Source organism: Scyliorhinus torazame, chromosome 18 (assembly GCF_047496885.1).
Source record: "Scyliorhinus torazame isolate Kashiwa2021f chromosome 18, sScyTor2.1, whole genome shotgun sequence".
NCBI lineage: Eukaryota > Metazoa > Chordata > Chondrichthyes > Carcharhiniformes > Scyliorhinidae > Scyliorhinus > Scyliorhinus torazame.
Genome location: NC_092724.1, coordinates 74,945,318 through 74,964,495, shown reverse-complemented (window position 1 = coordinate 74,964,495; position 19,178 = coordinate 74,945,318). Strand labels below are relative to the sequence as shown.

Here is a 19,178-nt window from a genome sequence, read left to right as displayed (position 1 = left end):
TTCTGCACCCTCTCTAAAGCCTCCACATCCTTCTGGTAGTGTGGCGACCAGAATTGAACACTATACTCCAAGTGTGGCCTAACTAAAGTTCTATACAGCTGCAACATGACTTGCCAATTCTTATACTCAATGCCCCGGCCAATGAAGGCAAGCATGCCGTATGCCTTCTTGACTACCTTCTCCACCTGTGTAGCCCCTTTCAGTGATCTGTGGACCTGTACTCCTAGATCTCTTTGACTTTCAATACTCTTGAGGGTTCTACCATTCACTGTATATTCCCTACCTGCATTAGCCCTTCCAAAATGCATTACCTCACATTTGTCCAGGTTAAACTCCATCTGCCATCTCTCCGCCCAAGTCTCCAGACAATCTAAATCCTGCTGTATCCTCAGACAGTCCTCATCGCTATCCGCAATTCCACCAACCTTTGTGTCGTCTGCAAACTTACTAATCAGACCAGTTACATTTTCCTCCAAATCATTTATATATACTACAAAGAGCAAAGGTCCCAGCACTGATCCCTGTGGAACACCACTGGTCACAGCCCTCCAATTAGAAAAGCATCCCTCCATTGCTACCCTCTGCCTTCTATGGCCTAGCCAGTTCTGTATCCACCTTGCCAGTTCACCCCTGATCCCGTGTGACTTCACCTTTTGTACTAGTCTACCATGAGGGACCTTGTCAAAGGCCTTACTGAAGTCCATATAGACAACATCTACTGCCCTACCTGCATCAATCATCTTAGTGACCTCCTCGAAAAACTCTATCAAGTTAGTGAGACACGACCTCCCCTTCACAAAACCGTGCTGCCTCTCACTAATACGTCCATTTGCTTCCAAATGGGAGTAGATCCTGTCTCGAAGAATTCTCTCCAGTAATTTCCCTACCACTGAAGTAAGGCTCACCGGCCTGTAGTTCCCGGGATTATCCCTGCCACCCTTCTTAAACAGAGGAACAACATTGGCTATTCTCCAGTCCTCCGGGACATCCCCTGAAGACAGCGAGGATCCAAAGATTTCTGTCAAGGCCTCAGCAATTTCCTCTCCAGCCTCCTTCAGTATTCTGGGGTAGATCCCATCCGGCCCTGGGGACTTATCTACCTTAATATTTTTTAAGACACCCAACACCTCGTCTTTTTGGATCACAATGTGACCCAGGCTATCTACACCCCCTTCTCCAGACTCAACATCTACCAATTCCTTCTCTTTGGTGAATACTGATGCAAAGTATTCATTTAGTACCTCGCCCATTTCCTCTGGCTCCACACATAGATTCCCTTGCCTATCCTTCAGTGGGCCAACCCTTTCCCTGGCTACCCTCTTACTTTTTATGTAAGTGTAAAAAGCCTTGGGATTTTCCTTAACCCTATTTGCCAATGCCTTTTCATGACCCCTTCTAGCCCTCCTGACTCCTTGCTTAAGTTCCTTCCTACTTTCCTTATATGCCACACAGGCTTCGTCTGTTCCCAGCCTTTTAGCCCTGACAAATGCCTCCTTTTTCTTTTTGACGAGGCCTACAATATCACTCGTCATCCAAGGTTCCCGAAAATTGCCGTATTTATCTTTCTTCCTCACAGGAACATGCCTGTCCTGTATTCCTTTCAACTGACACTTGAAAGCCTCCCACATGTCAGATGTTGATTTGCCCTCAAACATCCGCCCCCAAATATCCTTGGGGGGAAATTTGCTAATGCTCTTCGGGAGGGTTTAAACTAGTTCAGCAGGGGCTTGGGAACCTGAATTGTAGCTCCAGTATACAGGAGGTTGAGAGTAGTGTGGTCATGAGTAAGGTTTTAAAGTTGCAGGAGTGTGCAGGCAGGAAGGTGGTTTAAAGTGTGTCTTCAATGCCAGGAGCATCCGGAATAAGGTGGGTGAACTTGCGGCATGGGTTGGTACCTGGGACTTCGATGTTGTGGCCATTTCGGAGACATGGATAGAGCAGGGACAGGAATGGTTGTTGCAGGTGCCGGGGTTTAGATATTTCAGTAAGCTCAGGGAAGGTGGTAAAAGAGGGGGAGGCGTGGCATTGTTAGTCAAGGGCAGTATTACGGTGGCAGAAAGGACGTTTGATGAGGACTCGTCAATTGAGGTAGTATGGGCTGAGGTTAGAAACAGGAAAGGAGAGGTCACCCTGTTTTGTATAGGCCTCCGAAAAGTTCCAGAGATGTAGAGGAAAGGATTGCAAAGATGATTCTGGATAGGAGCGAAAGCAACAGGGTAGTTGTTATGGGGGACTTTAACTTTCCAAATATTGACTGGAAACGCTATAGTTCGAGTACTTTAGATCGGTCCGTTTTTGTCCAATGTGTGCAGGAGGGTTTCCTGACACAGTATATAGTATTGCATTTGGTACTGGGTAATGAACCAGGTCAGGTGTTAGATTTGGAGGTAGGTGAGCACTTTGGTGATAGTGACCACAATTCGATTAAGTTTACTTTAGTGATGGAAAGGGATAGGTATGTACCGCAGGGCAAGAGTTATATCTGGGGGAAAGGCAATTATGATGCGATAAGGCAAGACTTAGGATGCATCGGATGGAGAGGAAAACTGTAGGGGATGGGCACAATGGAAATGTGGAGCTTGTTCAAGGAACAGCTACTGCGTGTCCTTGATAAGTATGTACCTGGCAGGCAGGGAGGAAGTGGTCGAGCAAGGGAACCGTGGTTTACTAAGGCAGTCGAAACACTTGGCAAGAGGAAGAAGGAGGCTTATGTAAAGATGAGACATGAAGGTTCAGTAAGGGCGCTTGAGAGTTACAAGTTAGCTAGGAAGGACCTAAAGAGAGAGCTAAGAAGAGCCAGGAGGGGACATGAGAAGTCTTTGGCAGGTAGGATCAAGGATAACCCTAAAGCTTTCTATAGATATGCCAGGAATAAAAGAATGACTCGGGTAAGAGTAGGGCCAGTCAAGGACAGTAGTGGGAAGTTGTGCTTGGAATCCGAGGAGATAGGAGAGGTGCTAAATTAATATTTTTCGTCAGTATTCACACAGGAAAAAGACAATGTTGTCGAGGAGAATACTGAGATTCAGGCTACTAGACTAGAAGGGCTTGAGGTTCATAAGGAGGAGGTGTTAACAATTCTGGTAAGGGTGAAAATAATTAAGTCCCCTGGCCCGGATGGGATTTATCCTAGGATTCTCTGGGAAGCTAGGGAGGAGATTGCTGAGCCTTTGGCTTTGATCTTTAAGTCATCTTTGTCAACAGGAATAGTGCCAGAAGACAGGAGGATAGCAAATGTTGTCCCCTTGTTCAAGAAGGGGAGTAGAGACAACTCCGGTAACTATAGACCAGTGAGCCTTACTTCTATTGTGGGCAAAATCTTGGAAAGGTTTATAAGAGATAGGGTGTATAATCATCTGGAAAGGAATAATTTGATTAGACATAGTCAACACGGTTTCGTGAAGGGTAGGTCGTGCCTCACAAACCTTATTGAGTTCTTTGAGAAGGTGACCAAACAGGTGGATGAGGGTAAAGCAGTTGATGTGGTGTATATGGATTTCAGTAAAGCGTTTGATAAGGTTCCCCGTGGTAGGCTACTGCAGAAAATACGGAAGCATGGGATTCCGGGAGATTTAGCAGTTTGGATCAGAAATTGGCTAGCTGGAAGAAGACAAAGGGTGGTGGTTGATGGGAAGTGTTCACTGGAGTCCAGTTACTAGTGGTGTACCACAAGGATCTGTTTTGGGGCCACTGCTGTTTGTCATTTTTATAAATGACCTGGAGGAGGGCGTAGAAGGATGGGGGAGTAAATTTGCAGATGACACAAAGTCGGTGGAGTTGTGGACAGTGCGGAAGGATGTTACAAGTTACAGAGGGACATAGATAAGCTGCAGCGCTGGGCTGAGAGGTGGCAAATGGAGTTTAATGCAGAAAAGTGTGAGGTGATTCATTTTGCAAGGAATAACAGGAAGACAGAGTACTGGGCTAATGGTAAGATTCTTGGCAGTGTGGATGAGCAGGGAGATCTCGGTGTCCATGTCCATAGATCCCTGAAAGTTGCCACTCGGGTTGAGAGGGTTGTTAAGAAGGCGTACGGTGTGTTAGCTTTTATTGGTAGAGAGATTGAGTTTCGGAGCCATGAGGTCATGTTGCAGCTGTACAAAACTCTGGTGCAGCCGCATTTAGAGTATTGCGTGCAATTCTGGTCACCGCATTATAGGAAGGATGTGGAAGCATTGGAAAGGGTGCAGAGGAGATGTACCAGAATGTTGCCTGGTATGGAGGGAAGATCTTATGAGGAAATGCTGAGGGACTTGAGGCTGTTTTCGTTAGAGAGAAGAAGGTTAAGAGGTGACTTAATTGAGGCATACAAGATGATCAAAGGATTGGATAGGGTGGACAGTGAGAGCCTTTTTCCTCGGATGGTGATGTCTAGCACGAGGGGACATAGCTTTAAATTGAGGGGAGATAGATATAAGACAGGCGTCAGAGGTAGGTCCTTAGAGAGTAGTAAGGGTGTGGAATGCCCTGCCTGCAACAGTAGTGGACTCGCCAACACTAAGGGTATTCAAATGGTCATTGGATAGACATATGGACGATAAGGGAATAGTGTAAATGGGCTTTGGAGTGTTTTCACAGGTCGGCGCAACATCGAGGGCTGAAGGGCCTGTACTGCGCTGTAATGTTCTAAATAGTATTGCCGGTAGGGTAGAGAAAGGAGTTGTTGCGAGTTACACATGAGGTACCAGTGGGAGGTCATTTGGGAGTAAGGAAAACTCAAACTAAAATCCAAAAACATTTTTATTGGCCTGGACTACATAAAGATGAAATTAAATTTTATCGATCATATCACACATGTCAAGTGATAGAGAAACCTCAAGCAGTGATAAAACCAGCGCCCTTAATACCCATTCCAGCATTTGAGGAACCTTTTACAAGGGTCTTAATTGATTGTGTAGGACCGCTTCCTAAAACAAAAAGTGGGAATCAATATCTTTTGACTACATTCCCAGAGGACATTCTAGTATGTAATATTACAGCTAAAAAGATTGTGGAGGAATTACATGAATTCTTTACTAGATTTGGACTACCCACAGAAATACAATCAGATCAAGGATCAAATTTTACCTCCAGATTATTCAAAGAAGTTTTGGATAGTTTAGGAATAAAACAATTTAAATCAACTGCGTAACATCCAGAATCGCATGGAGCATTAGAAAGGTGGCACCAGACATTAAAGACAATGTTGAGGGCTTAATGTCACGATTATCCAGAGTATTGGGATAAAGGAATTCCATTCGTACGGTTTGCAATTAGGGATCCACCTAATGAGTCAACCAAATTCAGTCCTTTTGAACTAACTATTGATCATGTGGTAAGAGGACCACTTAAATTGATTTAAGGAAAAATTGGTGAGTGAGCAGTCGGAATTTACATTATTGGATTCCGTGTCAATTTTTAGCGAACGATTAAATAGAAATGGGGAATTGGCTAGACAACATTTAAAAGTTGTACAAAATGTGATGAAACGGGTAGTGGACAAGAAAGCAAAAGTTCGTAGTTTTGCCAGTGGAGATAAAGTTTTAGTATTGTTACCAGTGGTAGGTGAACCTTTAAAAGCAAGGTTTTGTGGACCTTATCAGATTACAAGGAAATGAAGTGAGGTGAATTATGTGGTAAGAACGCCAGATAGAAGGAAAACTCTCCGAGTGCGTCATGTGAATATGCTTAAAAGGTACTTTGAAAGGGAAGGAGAGCAAAAGGAGGAGCTTTTAATGATTTTAACTGAATGTGAAGAACCAAATCCAGATGACTTTGAATTTGACATCCGTCAAATTAAATTGGAAAACGAGGATGTTCTTGAAAATTGGAATCAACTTACCTTCCAGAGGAAAAGCGAACTGACCTGAAAGAATTATTGATATCACACGGGCAAGTTTGTGGAGATAAGTTGGGAAGCACTAAAATGGCTCTACATGATGTACATGTCGGAAATGCTGTTCCAATTAAACAACATCCATATAGACTTAACCCTTTAAAATTGGCACAGGTTAACAAGGAAATTGAAAGTATGCTTAAAAATGGCATAATTGAAGTGGGTTGCAGCCAATGGAGCTCACCCATAGTGATGGTAGCAATACCAGACGGTACCCATTGGTTGTGTGTGGACTGTAGAAAGGTTAATGCAGTTACAAGAACGGACTCTTATCCTATCCCACATTTGGAGGATTGCATTGAGAAGGTGGGACAATCAGCTTTTATTTCCAAAATGGATTTACTTAAAGGTTACTGGTAGGTACCTTTATCCGAAAGGGCGAAGGAGATTTCAGCTTTTGTGACTCCAGATGGTATATACCAATTCAAAGTTACGCCATTTGGCATGAAAAGTTCCCCAGCCACATTTCAATGGTTAAGTAACAAAGTCATTTCAGGATTATCCAATTGTGTGGTATACATCGACGATCTGGTTATTTTCAGTCGGACATGGAAAGAACATTTAAAGCATCTGATGGAGTTATTCGATCGACTCCAGGAGGCGGGTTTGGTGGTAAATCTAGCCAAAAGTGAATTTAGAAAAGCCCAAGTCACTTTCCTTGGCCATTCAATCGGACAGGGTCGAATGGTCTCACGGGATGTGAAAATAAAAGTTATTGGGGAGTTTCCAATACCCTCAACACGAAGGGAAATAATGCGATTTCTTGGCATGAGTTGATTCTACTGGAAATTTGTGCCGAACTTTAGCAGTCTGGTTGCTCCACTGACGGACTTGCTAAAGCTGCGTTGCAAATTTAAGTGGACAGCGAAGTGTCAACATTTGACTGCCTGAAGGCTGTGTTAACCAATGCTTTGGTGGAGAATTACAAGGGGCTCTATGATCGGATTGAACTAAAGTAGCTGACCTTAAAGAGAAATGCCGAGGCATAGAGAAACGGATGGATCGTGCAGAGACCTTCTTGTCCAAAGAGACTGTCAATTAAGAGGGATTCGGTGGAGGAAGACAAACTAAAATGGACTGTGTTATTATATCCGTTTATGTGTTTTGTTTTGTGAAACAAAAAAGTATTTTACTGTCAGTATTTCTTAAAGGAAATGAAAATGTGAAAAATGGAACCATCTTGAAGTTGATGGTTTTTTTTCTTGGGGGTAGGTGTCAGGTGGATGTACCTTTTAAGAAATGTGTGTTTATCAAATAGCTGCAGTGATGTCAGTGTGTGGGTAGAACTGGGCTATCTGTCTGTCTTTCACTTTCGTTTTGAGCTGGGAGCTACAGTGTGTTTTTGGTTTTGTTTTCATAGTTGGAAAGGGGCAGTCAAAGCAAGCAGATGTGTAAAATGATCTTTCTCCAAGCTAAAGAATGTCTACAGATCATTGATGATTTCAAAGTAATAACTGTTTCTGTAGAGAATTTAAACCTACTGTCGTTATTTAAAAAGGGGTTAACTTATGGATGTTGTTTGGGAAGTTCTTAAGGGTTATCTATAGAGTACTGTATCTGTGGAGTTGCGCGTGTTGGTAGTTGGCAAACTGTTTACTGTGCATTCATAAAATGTTAACTGGATTCATAGAATAAACATTGTTTTGTTTTTAAAATACTTTTAGTTCTCTATTGCATCACACCTGTAAAGTGGGCCCTTGTGCTCCCCATAACCAAAATCTATTAAAAGTTGTGGGGCAGGTGAACTCCATGATATATTTTGGGGTTCTCTAAACTCTGGCCCGTAATAGTGCCATTCCTCTGCCTTATCCCCAGACCCTTGCACATTGCTTCTATTCAAATATTGGGTAAAATGTCTGTGTGGCGTTAACCCCTGGGGAACACCTCTACAACCCTTCATGCAGCTGGAGAAATATCCACTCTCTGCATCCTATTATTCAGCTAATTTTGTATCCATGTTGCTGCTGTCCTTTTTATTCCATGAGCTATAACATTTATCACAAGACTGTTGCATGGCACTGTATCAAATGCCTTTAGAAAGTCCAAATATGCCACATTAACAAAATTACCCTTCTTGATCCTTTCTGTTACCTCTTCAAAATAGTCCAGCAAGTTAGTTGTTTTTTTTATGTGTATATATATATATATATATATATAGTACCCAATTCAATTTTTCCAATTAAGGGGCAATTTAGCTTGGCCAATCCACCTAACCTGCATATCTTTGGGTTGTGGGGGCAATTAGTATGTTTGCAGACGACACAAAGGTTGGTGGAATTGCGGATAGCGATGAGGACTGTCAGAGGATACAGCAGGATTTAGATTGTTTGGAGACTTGGGCGGGAGATGGCAGATGGAGTTTAATCCGGACAAATGTGAGGTAATGCATTTTGGAAGGTCTAATGCAGGTAGGGAATATACAGTGAATGGTAGAACCCTCAAGAGTATTGAAAGTCAAAGAGATCTAGGAGTACAGGTCCACAGGTCATTGAAAGGGGCAACACAGGGGGAGAAGGTAGTCAAGAAGGCATACGGCATGCTTGCCTTCATTGGCCGGGGCATTGAGTATAAGAATTGGCAAGTCATGTTGCAGCTGTATAGAACCTTAGTTAGGCCACACTTGGAGTATAGTGTTCAATTCTGGTCGCCACACTACCAGAAGGATGTGTAGGCTTTAGAGAGGGTGCAGAAGAGATTTACCAGAATGTTGCCTGGTATGGAGGGCATTAGCTATGAGGAGCGGTTGAATAAACTCGGTTTGTTCTCACTGGAACGACGGAGGTTGAGGGGCGACTGGATAGAGGTCTACAAAATTATGAGGGGCATAGACAGAGTGGATAGCCAGAGGCTTTTTTCCAGTGTATAGGGGTCAATTACTTGGGGGCATAGGTTTAAGGTGCGAGGGGCAAGGTTTAGAGTAGATGTACGAGGCAAGTTTTTTTACACAGAGGGTAGTGGGTGCCTGGACGCGCTACCGGAGGAGGTGGTGGAAGCAGGGATGATAGTGACATTTAAGGGGCATCTTGACAAATACATGAATAGGATGGGAATAGAGGGATACGGACCCAGGAAGTGTAGAAGATTGTAGTTTAATCGGGCAGCATGGTCGGCACGGGCTTGGAGGGCCGAAGGGCCTGCTCCTGTGCTGTACGTTTCTTTGTTCGTTTTGCTCTTGAAACCCTTCCTGCCAAATACTTCTCATGTCCCCTCCTTGCTCGTCTTAGCTCTCTCTTTAGATCCTTCCTCGCTACCTTGTAACTATCCATCGCCCCAACCGAAACTTCACACCTCATCTTCACATAGGCCTCCTTCTTCCTCTTAACAAGAGATTCCACTTCCTTGGTAAACCACGGTTCCCTCGCTCGACGCCTTCCTCCCTGCCTGACCGGTACATACTTATCAAGAACACGCAGTAGCTGATCCTTGAACAAGCCCCACTTATCCAGTGTGCCCAACACTTGCAGCCTACTTCTCCACCTTATCCCCCCCAAGTCACGTCTAATGGCATCATAATTGCCCTTCCCCCAGCTATAACTCTTGCCCTGCGGTGTATACTTATCCCTTTCCATCATTAACGTAAACGTCACCGAATTGTGGTCACTGTCCCCAAAGTGCTCTCCTACCTCCAAATCCAACACCTGGCCTGGTTCATTACCCAAAACCAAATCCAACGTGGCCTCGCCTCTTGTTGGCCTGTCAACATACAGTCATTGTATTATTATTTGCTAAGTGTAATGTCAACTGTTAGACTAAGGGATTGCTTATTTATACTCCCTTCAAAACTTTAATTAATATAAGGGTGAATGTTGAATCATGTATATGTTGTGTTCCTTTTTCTTAAGAATTGGAGTTAGATGCAGTTAAAGAGGAGAACAACAAATTACAGCAGATATATGATGTACAGGAAGTCTCAGCTGTTGATGTTAAGAAAATCAATCATGAGAAAAATGAACTGCAGCAGGCAATAATTTTCCTGAACAAAAACCTTGAAGATGCAGAAAAGAGGATGTGGAATGAAGAGATAAAAGTGACAAAGGCCAAGGAAATGGTGAGGGGTTCTGTAATGAGATGATGAATTATTTAATTTAATTTTAAGTTAAACTTGCAGCTGATAAATAAGGAGCATCAGATTCTATAGTTTGCCTAGACTAAACTTCTAGGAACAGGAGTAGGCCATTTAGACCCTTAAAGCCTTTTCCACCATTCAATGACATCATGGTTGATCGGTAACCTAACTCCATCTACACACCTGGCAGCTCACCATCACCTTCTCAAGGGCAACTGGGAACAGGTGATAAATGCTGGCCGAGCCAGCGATGCCCAGATCCTGCGACAGAAGTTTTTAAAAACTCGTCCTTTATCACCTTTGATATCAGCAATCTTCTCAATCCGAATTGAAACTCACTATTGATCCAACATCATCTTCTAGCACTCATTGTGTGATGTGTTTCCTAATTTCACTTCTGGAAGGTCTGGCTCTATAATTTTGACTGTCCCCAATCCTAGACAACCCAACCAACAGAAATCTCTCTCTCTACCCTTTGGACTTCTCTCCATCGATCTTAAAAAGGTCAAACAAATTGCCTGTTAACTTTCTAAATTCAAGGAAATGCATCCATAGAATATATAATTTCTCCTTGTAATTTAATCCTTGGAGTCCAGGTTTCATTCTGATAAATGCTATCACCAAAGCCAGTATACACTCCCTAGACCAGGGGCTGGTTTAGCACAGGATTAAATCGCTGGCTTTGAAAGCAGACCAAGGCAGGCCAGCAGCACGGTTCAATTCCCGTACCAACCTCCCCAAACAGGCGCCGGAATGTGGCGACTTGGGGCTTTTCACAGTAACTTCATTTGAAGCCTACTTGTGACAAGCGATTTTCATTTCATTTTTCATTTTCTAAGGTGTGGTCCCAGAACTGAATACTTCAGATGTAAGGCTTTGTAGTCCTTCAGCATAATTTCTACCACTGTTTTCCAGTCTTCTAGATATAAAAGCCAGCTTTCAACAAGCCATTTTGTTTATTTTCCGTAGCTGTTCATATTTTAACTATTTATTTATCTGGAACCTCATGTCTCTTTGGACCTCCACTAGCTTTTCACCATTTGCAGTAAAAAGTACTTTGATTTTTGTCCCCTGACTTTTAGCACTCCACTTACAGAATGGACATCACTGTCCAGGGAAAAAATCTGGCATCAAACCACAGCTATGTGTCAATTTAAGTAAATTAAATATTGCATTGTGGTGGGTGGTGGATCAACCAAACCAAAATTTGTAGAAATGATTTTCCCTTTGCTGCTCAAGACCTCTGACCTTTGTTATGGGCGAGGCGTTTTCAGAACCCCAAAATGTATCATGGAGTCCAACCATCCTCCCTCTTTAATGCTATTGTTGCTTTTCCGAGCACACGGTTTGTTCTCCAGGTGTGGGGTTACAATCATGGACACATGGGTTTTTAAACACAAAACAATGTTTATTCCATGAACTCAACTTAACCTTTTAAATAAACATTGGATCACTTAACACCCCTTACTTCAAAGAAAACCCCGAAAATATTACAACACTAAATAATCCTTCAGTTATTCCTTTCAACATCCAAGAGACTTAACACCTTTAAACAGAAACACATCAGGTTAAAGGCTTTACTATTATGAGTTTAAATCACCCAAATGATCCAGAGATAGTCTTTAATGGCAGAGATCACAGCAGATCCAGCTCACTGCAAACACAGACACATCCAAACTCTTTTCAAACTGAAACTAAATCTGCCAAATGGCTGATCTAAAACCCAGCTCCACACACACTCTGACATCACTGCATTTCTTAAAGGTACATTGATTAAACATCCATTTCTTAAAGGCACCTCCCCCCAAGAAAAAAAAACCCCCATCAACTTCAAGATGGTTTCATTTTTCACTTTTGCACCATCCACTAAGAAATGTACACAGTAAATATACTTTTTTTTTATAAACATCACACGCAAACAGGTATAATAATATAGTCCATTTTTCTTTGTTCTTCCTCCAACCGAAAACCTTCTCGATTGATCACATTCGTGACAAAGCATCGGCTATTACATTTTCCCTCCTGCCACGTGTGCTATTTTAAAATGAAATGGCTGTAACAATAAACTCCAGCAAAACAGCCTTGCATTGTTACTCCGGAATCGCTCCAAAAACGTCAAAGGATTATGATCAGTATATATAATGGTGTCAGATGGATTGCTGGTCACATAAATGTGAAAATGCTGCAAAGCCAGCACCAAACTCAATGTCTCCTTCTCAATCGTCGAATACTTTTTCTGGTGAGAATTCAATTTCTTTGAAAAATAACCAACAGGCCGCTCTAGCCCTTCGTCATCATCTTGTAGAAGCACCGCACCTACGCCCACATTGATCGCATCAACAGCCACTTTGGTTTGGTTTGGTATAATTTGGGATGGCTAACACAGGAGCAGTGGTTAACACAGCCTTCAGGCTGTTGACGCTCCACTGTCCACTGGAACTTGTTACGCTTCTTGAGCACGTCCGTCAGTGGAGCGACCACACTACTAAAATTTGGTGCAAATTTCCGGTAAAATCCACTCATACCAAGAAATCGCATTATTTCCCGTCGTGTCGAGGGTATCGGAAACTCCCCAATAACTATCGTTTTCACTTGGGACCATTCGACCCTGTCCGATTGTATGGCCAAGGAAAGTGACTTGGGCTTTTCTAAATTCACTTTTGGCTAGGTTTATCATCAAACCCGCCTCTTGAAGTCGATCGAATAACTCCCTCAGATGTTTTAAATGTTCTTTCCATGTCTGGCTGAAAACTACCAGATCGTCGATGTATACCGAAACGACTATTAGTTAACCGTTGAAATGTTGCTGGGGCGTTTTTCATGCCAAATGGCATAACTTTGAACTGGTATATACCATCTGGAGTCACAAAAGCTGAAATATCCTTAGCCCTTTCAGATAAAGGTACTTGCCAGTAACCTTTCAGTAAATCCAATTTGGAAATAAAAGCGGATTGTCCCACTTTCTCAATGCAATCCTCCAAACGTGGGATAGGATAAGAGTCCGTTCTTGTAACTGCATTCACCTTCCGATAGTCCACACACAACCGTAGGGTACCGTCTGATTTAGGTACCATCACTATGGGTGAGTTCCATTGGCTGCAACCCACTTCAATTAGCCATTTGTAACTCAATCGCTTTGTTAACCTGTGCCAATTTTAACGGGTTAAGTCTATATAGATGTTGTTTGATCGGAACAGCATTTCCCACATCTACATCATGTGTAGCCATTTTAGTACTTCCCAATTTATCGCTAAAGACTTGCCCATGTGATATCAATAACTCTTTCAGGTCAGTTCATTTTTCCTCTGGAAGGTAACTTAACAATTCATCCCAATTTTTAAGAACATCCCCATTTTCCAATTTAATTTGAAGTATGTCAAATTCACAGTCATTTGGATTTGGTTCGTCACTTTGAGTTAGAATCATTAAAACCTCCTTTTTCCCCTTCCCTTTCAGAGTACCTTTTAAGCATATTCACATGACACACTCGGTGAGTCTTCCTTCTATCTGGTGTTTTTACCACATAATTCACCTCACTTAATTTCCTTTCAATCTGATACGGTCCACAAAACCTTTCTTTTAAAGACTCCCCTACCACTGGTAACAACACTAAAACTTTATCCCCACTGACAAAACTACAAACTTTGGATTTCTTGTCCGCTACCCTTTTCACCACATTGTGTGCAACTTTCAAATGTTGTATAGCCAATTCACCTGCTCTATGTAATCTTTCCCTAAAATCTGACGCGTAATCCAATAGTGCAATTTCCGATTTCTCACCCACCAATTTTTCCTTAATCAATTTAAGTGGGCCTCTTACCTCATGACCAAAAATTAGTTCAATAGGACTAAATTTGGTAGACTCATTAGGTGCATCCCTAATTGCACGGTAGCATTGTGGATAGCACAATTGCTTCACAGCTCCAGGGTCCCAGGTTCGATTCCGGCTTGGGTCACTGTCTGCGGAGTCTGCACATCCTCCCCGTGTGTGCGTGAGTTTCCTCCGGGTGCTCCGGTTTCCTCCCACAGTCCAAAGATGTGCAGGTTAGGTGGGTTGGCCATGATAAATTGCCCTTAGTGTTCAAAATTGCGCTTAGTGTTGGGTTATGGGGATAGGGTGGAGGTGTTGACCTTTGGTAGGGTGCTCTTTCCAAGAGCCAGTGCAGACTCGATGGGCTGAATGGCCTCCTTCTGCACTGTAAATTCTATGATTCTATGATTGCAAACAATACGAATGGGATTCCTTTATCCCAATCCTCTGGATAATCTTGACAATACGCCCTCAACATTGTCTTTAATGCCTGATGCCACCTTTCTAACGCTCCCTGCAATTCTGGATGGTACGCAGTTGATTTAAATTGTTTTATTCCTAAGCTATCCATAACTTTGAAGTAAAATTTGATCCTTGATCAGATTGAATTTCTGTGGGTAGTCCATATCTAGTAAAGAAGTTAAGTAACTCCTCCATAATCCTTTTAACTGTAATATTATGTACTGGAATGGCCTCTGGAAACCTAGTAGACACATTCATTACAGTCAAAAGATATTGATTCCCACTTTTTGTTTTAGGAAGCGGTCCTACACAATCGATTAGGACCCTTGTAAAAAGTTCCTCAAATGCTGAAATGGGAATTAAGGGCACTGGTTTTATCTATTGCTTGAGGTTTCCCTATCACTTGACATGTGTGACATAATTGACAAAATTTAACTACATCTTTATGTAATCCAGGCCAATAAAACTGTTTCTGGATTTTAGCTTGAGTTTTCTTTATTCCCAAATGACCTCCCACTGGTACCTCATGTGCAACTCGCAACACCTTCTTTCTATACCTTACCGGCAATACTACTTGATGAACTTCTGCCCACTTTTCATCCGCCTGCATATGTACAGGTCTCCATTTTCTCATCAAAGACTTCACTTTTATGGTAATAACACTCTGGTATACTCTCAGATTCCTCTTCCATATATGCTTTCTGACATATCCGTTTTATTTCTACATCTTTCTGTTGTAACTCCGCCAATTTTCCTGAGCTAAAAATGTCCGCCTCATCCTCCACCTGTTCTTGTTCTTTTTCAACCATCTGATCAAAAATCGTTTCTGATAGTTGCACTTCAACTTCATCTTCACTCTTTGATTTCTCCTCTTGTCTTAACCTGTGACTGCAACCTTGTTACTACACAATCCAGAAAAATCCCAGGATATTCGTCCTTCAACACTTCATTTGACTGATTTTCCACTGGCTTATCAACCACAGTAGGCATCATTCCCACCTGTGATCCAGCTATATCATTACCCAAGATAAACTATCTTGTCCAGGAATACAGTTTATCTATTACTCCAACTACCACTTCACCACTCTTCACTGGACTTTCCAACCTTACCTTATATAATGGAACGCTACTCCTCTCACCCTGAATTTCACATATCACCACCTTTTCCGGCAACGTTCTTCCCAAACTACATAATTCCTCATCTCTTACCATTAAAGATTGACTAGCCCCTGTATCTCTTAAAATTGTGACTTCTTTACCTGCTCCTCCTGATACGAGTAAACTTTATCCACAAGTAAATTCTTTAAAGACATTTGGCACCTTCTTAACAATTACTTCTTGAGCAGGCTGTACAATCGTTTGCACCTCCTTCACTTCCCTTGGGCTTTCCTTGACCACTCTAACAAATCCCACTGTCTTATCCTGTTTTACCAAATCAACCTTTCCAGTGCTTTTCTTCAAGCACCAACACTGACTTTACATGGCCCAGTTTATTACTGAAAACATTTGAAACTTTTCATTTCTTGTCCACCCTCCTGGATTTCTTTTTTAATCTGAGGTACACTCTCTTTATTGTCTCCCATCAGATCACCTTTACCTTTACCACTTGAGTATGTCTCATGTCCCCAGTTTCTATCCCTCACCGGCTGAAACTGATGTCAGAAACCAATCTTTGATTTATGAACTAATTCTTCATCATCTGCCATTTCCGCTGCTAATCTCACAGTTTTAACCCTCTGTTCTTCCACATGAGTTCTCACTACATCAGGAATTGAATTTTTAAACTCCTCCAAAAGTATAATTTCTCTGGGAGCTTCATACATTTAGTCTATTTTCAAAGCCCTTATCCACCTCTCAAAATTACTCTGTTTCAGCCTTTCAAACTCCCTGTATGTTTGACCAAATTCTTTCCTTAAATTTCTAAACCTTTGTCTGTAAGCTTCAGGCACTAGCTCATATGCACTTAAGATGGATTTCTTCACCTCCTCATGCGTTCCAGATACCTCCTCCGGTAGTGATGCAAACACTTCACTAGCTCTACCCACCAGCTTTGTTTGAATCAGTAATACCCACATGTCCTGTGGCCATTTTATTTGTTTAGCTACCTTCTCAAATGAAATGAAAAAGGCTTCCACTTCCTTCTCGTCAAACCTTGGCAATGCTTGGACATATTTACATAGATTCCCACCAAGCCTTCGACTATGACGCTCTTTCTCACTGTCCTCATCACTGTCATCCAACTGTACGTTTCCCCTTACATCTGCCAATTTTAACTGACTTTCATGTTTCATGGCCATTTTCTGAAGTTCAAACTCCCTCTCTTTATCTTTTCCGCTGAAATGTATCTCCCTTTTTCTTGTTCTGCTGGGGCTATTCTTTCTTTTCTCATTTCTTCTCCTTTTCTTTTTCCTCTCTCTCTCTCTTTCTCTTTCCGCGCTCTCTCTTTTGTATTCAAGCCGCTTTAATTCTTTCTCATGTTCCATTTGTTCAATTCGCAACTGAATTTTTGCCATTTCCAATGAGTCAAACGGTATCTCAGGCAACTTTAAATGCTTAACCACCGCCATAATTACCTCATCTTTTCGTATTTTGTCAGGTAATGTTAACTGCAATGTTTTTGCCAAATCTAACAGTCTGCTTTTAGTCTCTGTCCATAAGGTACTGCGTGTGACAGTCTCTACCCCCAAAATCTTCTGAGCCTCTGGAAGAGCCATTGTCCACAACACACTCCCCACTTAAACTAAAATACCACACCGGAAAAGCAACAATCCTTCACTGTCTTTAAGTTCACAAAAGCCAATCCAATAAATAGACCTTTATCCCCCTCAAACCCCCAATTGTTATGGGAGAGGCGTTTTCAGTACCCCAAAATGTATCATGGAGTCCAACCATCCTCCCTCTTTAATGCTATTGTTGTTTTTCCGAGCACACGGCTTGTTCTCCAGGGGTGGGATTACAATTATGGACACGTGGGTTTTTAAACACAAAACAATGTTTATTCCATGAACTCAACTTAACCTTTTAAATAAATATTGGATCACTTAACACCCCTTACTTCAAAGATAACCCCGAAAATATTACAACACTAAATAATCCTTCAGTTATTCCTTTCAACATCCAAGAGACTTAACACCTTTGAACAGAAACACATCAGGTTAAAGGCTTTACTATTATGAGTTTAAATCACCCAAATGATCCAGAGATAGTCTTTCATGGCAGAGATCACAGCCGATCCAGCTCACTGCAAACACATACACCCAATCTCTTTTCAAACTGAAACTAAAAACTGCCAAATGGCTGATCTAAAGCCCAGCTCCACCCACACCCTGACATCACTGCATTTCTTGAAGGTCCATTGCTTAAACATCCATTTCTTAAAGGCACTCTCACATGACACCTTTCCCTTCCTATAACCTAAGGGTGCCAACTAACTTTACTGCCTTTCCCCATCATCTCCTTTTATGTGATAGTGCTGAAGTTGTATTACTTCACAGGTGTATTTTTTTTCTGCAATGTGCTTTGTTTTTTCCTTCAATGCTAAGAATTAATGTTGAAGTGAGAGAGAAGGCGAGGGTTCTTCCTAGATTTAAACTAAAAGTGGAGTTTTTGGAGACTAGACTTTGCTAACTCAGTTTCAGGATGATGAATGCTGATGCTGCTGCCGAAGTTGATTTTAATTTATTGCACAAAGATATCAATGGACTGGTCAGGTGGGCAAATGTAATTTAAACGAGAGAGGTTTGAGGTGACTCATTTGGCCATGGCTAACAAAACAAAGAAATATACAATAAATGGCAAGACACTGAGCAGTGTACTGGATGTGAGGGATCTTGGAGTGAATGTACATAGATCCCTACAAATAGCAGGACAGGTTTGTAAGGTTAAGACAACATGTGGAATTGTTTCATTTATTAGCTGAGGCACAGCTTGTAAGAACCTGGAGATTATGCTGCTGTATGAAACGCTAGATAGACGAATACTGTGTGCAGTACTGGTCATCGTATCACGGAAAGGATGTAATTACATTCGAGAGGGGACAGAGAAGATTTACGAGGATGTTGTCAGGGTTGAAAAATTGCAACTATGAGGGAAGATTGGATAGGCTGGGGTTTTCTTTGGAACAGAGCAGGCTGTGGGGAGATTTGACTGAGATGTACAAAATTATGAGGAGCTTGGACACAGTGGCTGGGAAGAGCCTATTTACTTTATTTACAAATGACTTGGCATTGATGTAAAATGATTGGGTGAAAACAATTTCTTCACCTCTCCTCTAATTTTCTATTAGAGGGTTGTGGGGATCTGGAAGTCACTGCGTGAAAGGATAGTAGAGGCAAAAATCCTCAACTCGTTTAAAGGTGTCTGAATATTCGCCTCGGGTGCAGTAACCTGCAGGACTACGGACCAAATGCTGGAATATGGGAAAAGGCTGCATGGTTTGTTTTATGGCTGGCGCAGACGGGATGGACCATAGACTTCTATGAGGTGGAGAAAATTCTGCAAGGGCCAGGTTAATCTTGTGGCTCACTTTGGGAATCGACGGTTTTATTCATAGACTTAACTGATTTCCTGACTATCTCTATTATAAAGATGCTGAATTTTTTTCTCTCCCATTTATACTGATTTATAGACTGCCCCTCGGTCACCTTTTGTTTTCATTGTTTCAGCTGGAAGTCAGACTACAGGACTATCACACGATGGCTCGGAAACTCAAGCTAATTCCTAAAGCAGCTGCAAATGCTCAAGCACAGAACTTTGAGATAAGCCTCTTGGATCTTGTCTCTGGGAAAAGGACTTCACAAAATACTGAAAAAATAAAGGTGAAACATTGTTTTTTTAAACTACATCGTGTTTTTAAATTTTATAATAGGAATTTAGAACATAGGAACAGGAGTAGGCCATTCAGCCCCCCGAGCCTGACCCACCGTTCAATGAGATCATGGCTGATCTGTGACCAAACTCCATAT

The 19,178-nt window shown here is 42.0% G+C and overlaps 1 protein-coding gene across 2 annotated transcripts in view; it reads left to right on the top strand.

The window, feature by feature from the left end:
* The window catches only part of ndc80 (NDC80 kinetochore complex component), a 225,356-nt gene that overhangs the window by 173,436 nt on the left and 32,742 nt on the right, over positions 1-19,178 (top strand). For both annotated transcript variants that reach the window (XM_072482927.1, XM_072482926.1), the window contains 2 exons: positions 9,718-9,923; positions 18,879-19,031. In XM_072482927.1, the coding sequence (XP_072339028.1) occupies positions 9,718-9,923; positions 18,879-19,031 (359 nt within the window). The remainder of the gene's footprint in view (positions 1-9,717; positions 9,924-18,878; positions 19,032-19,178) is intronic.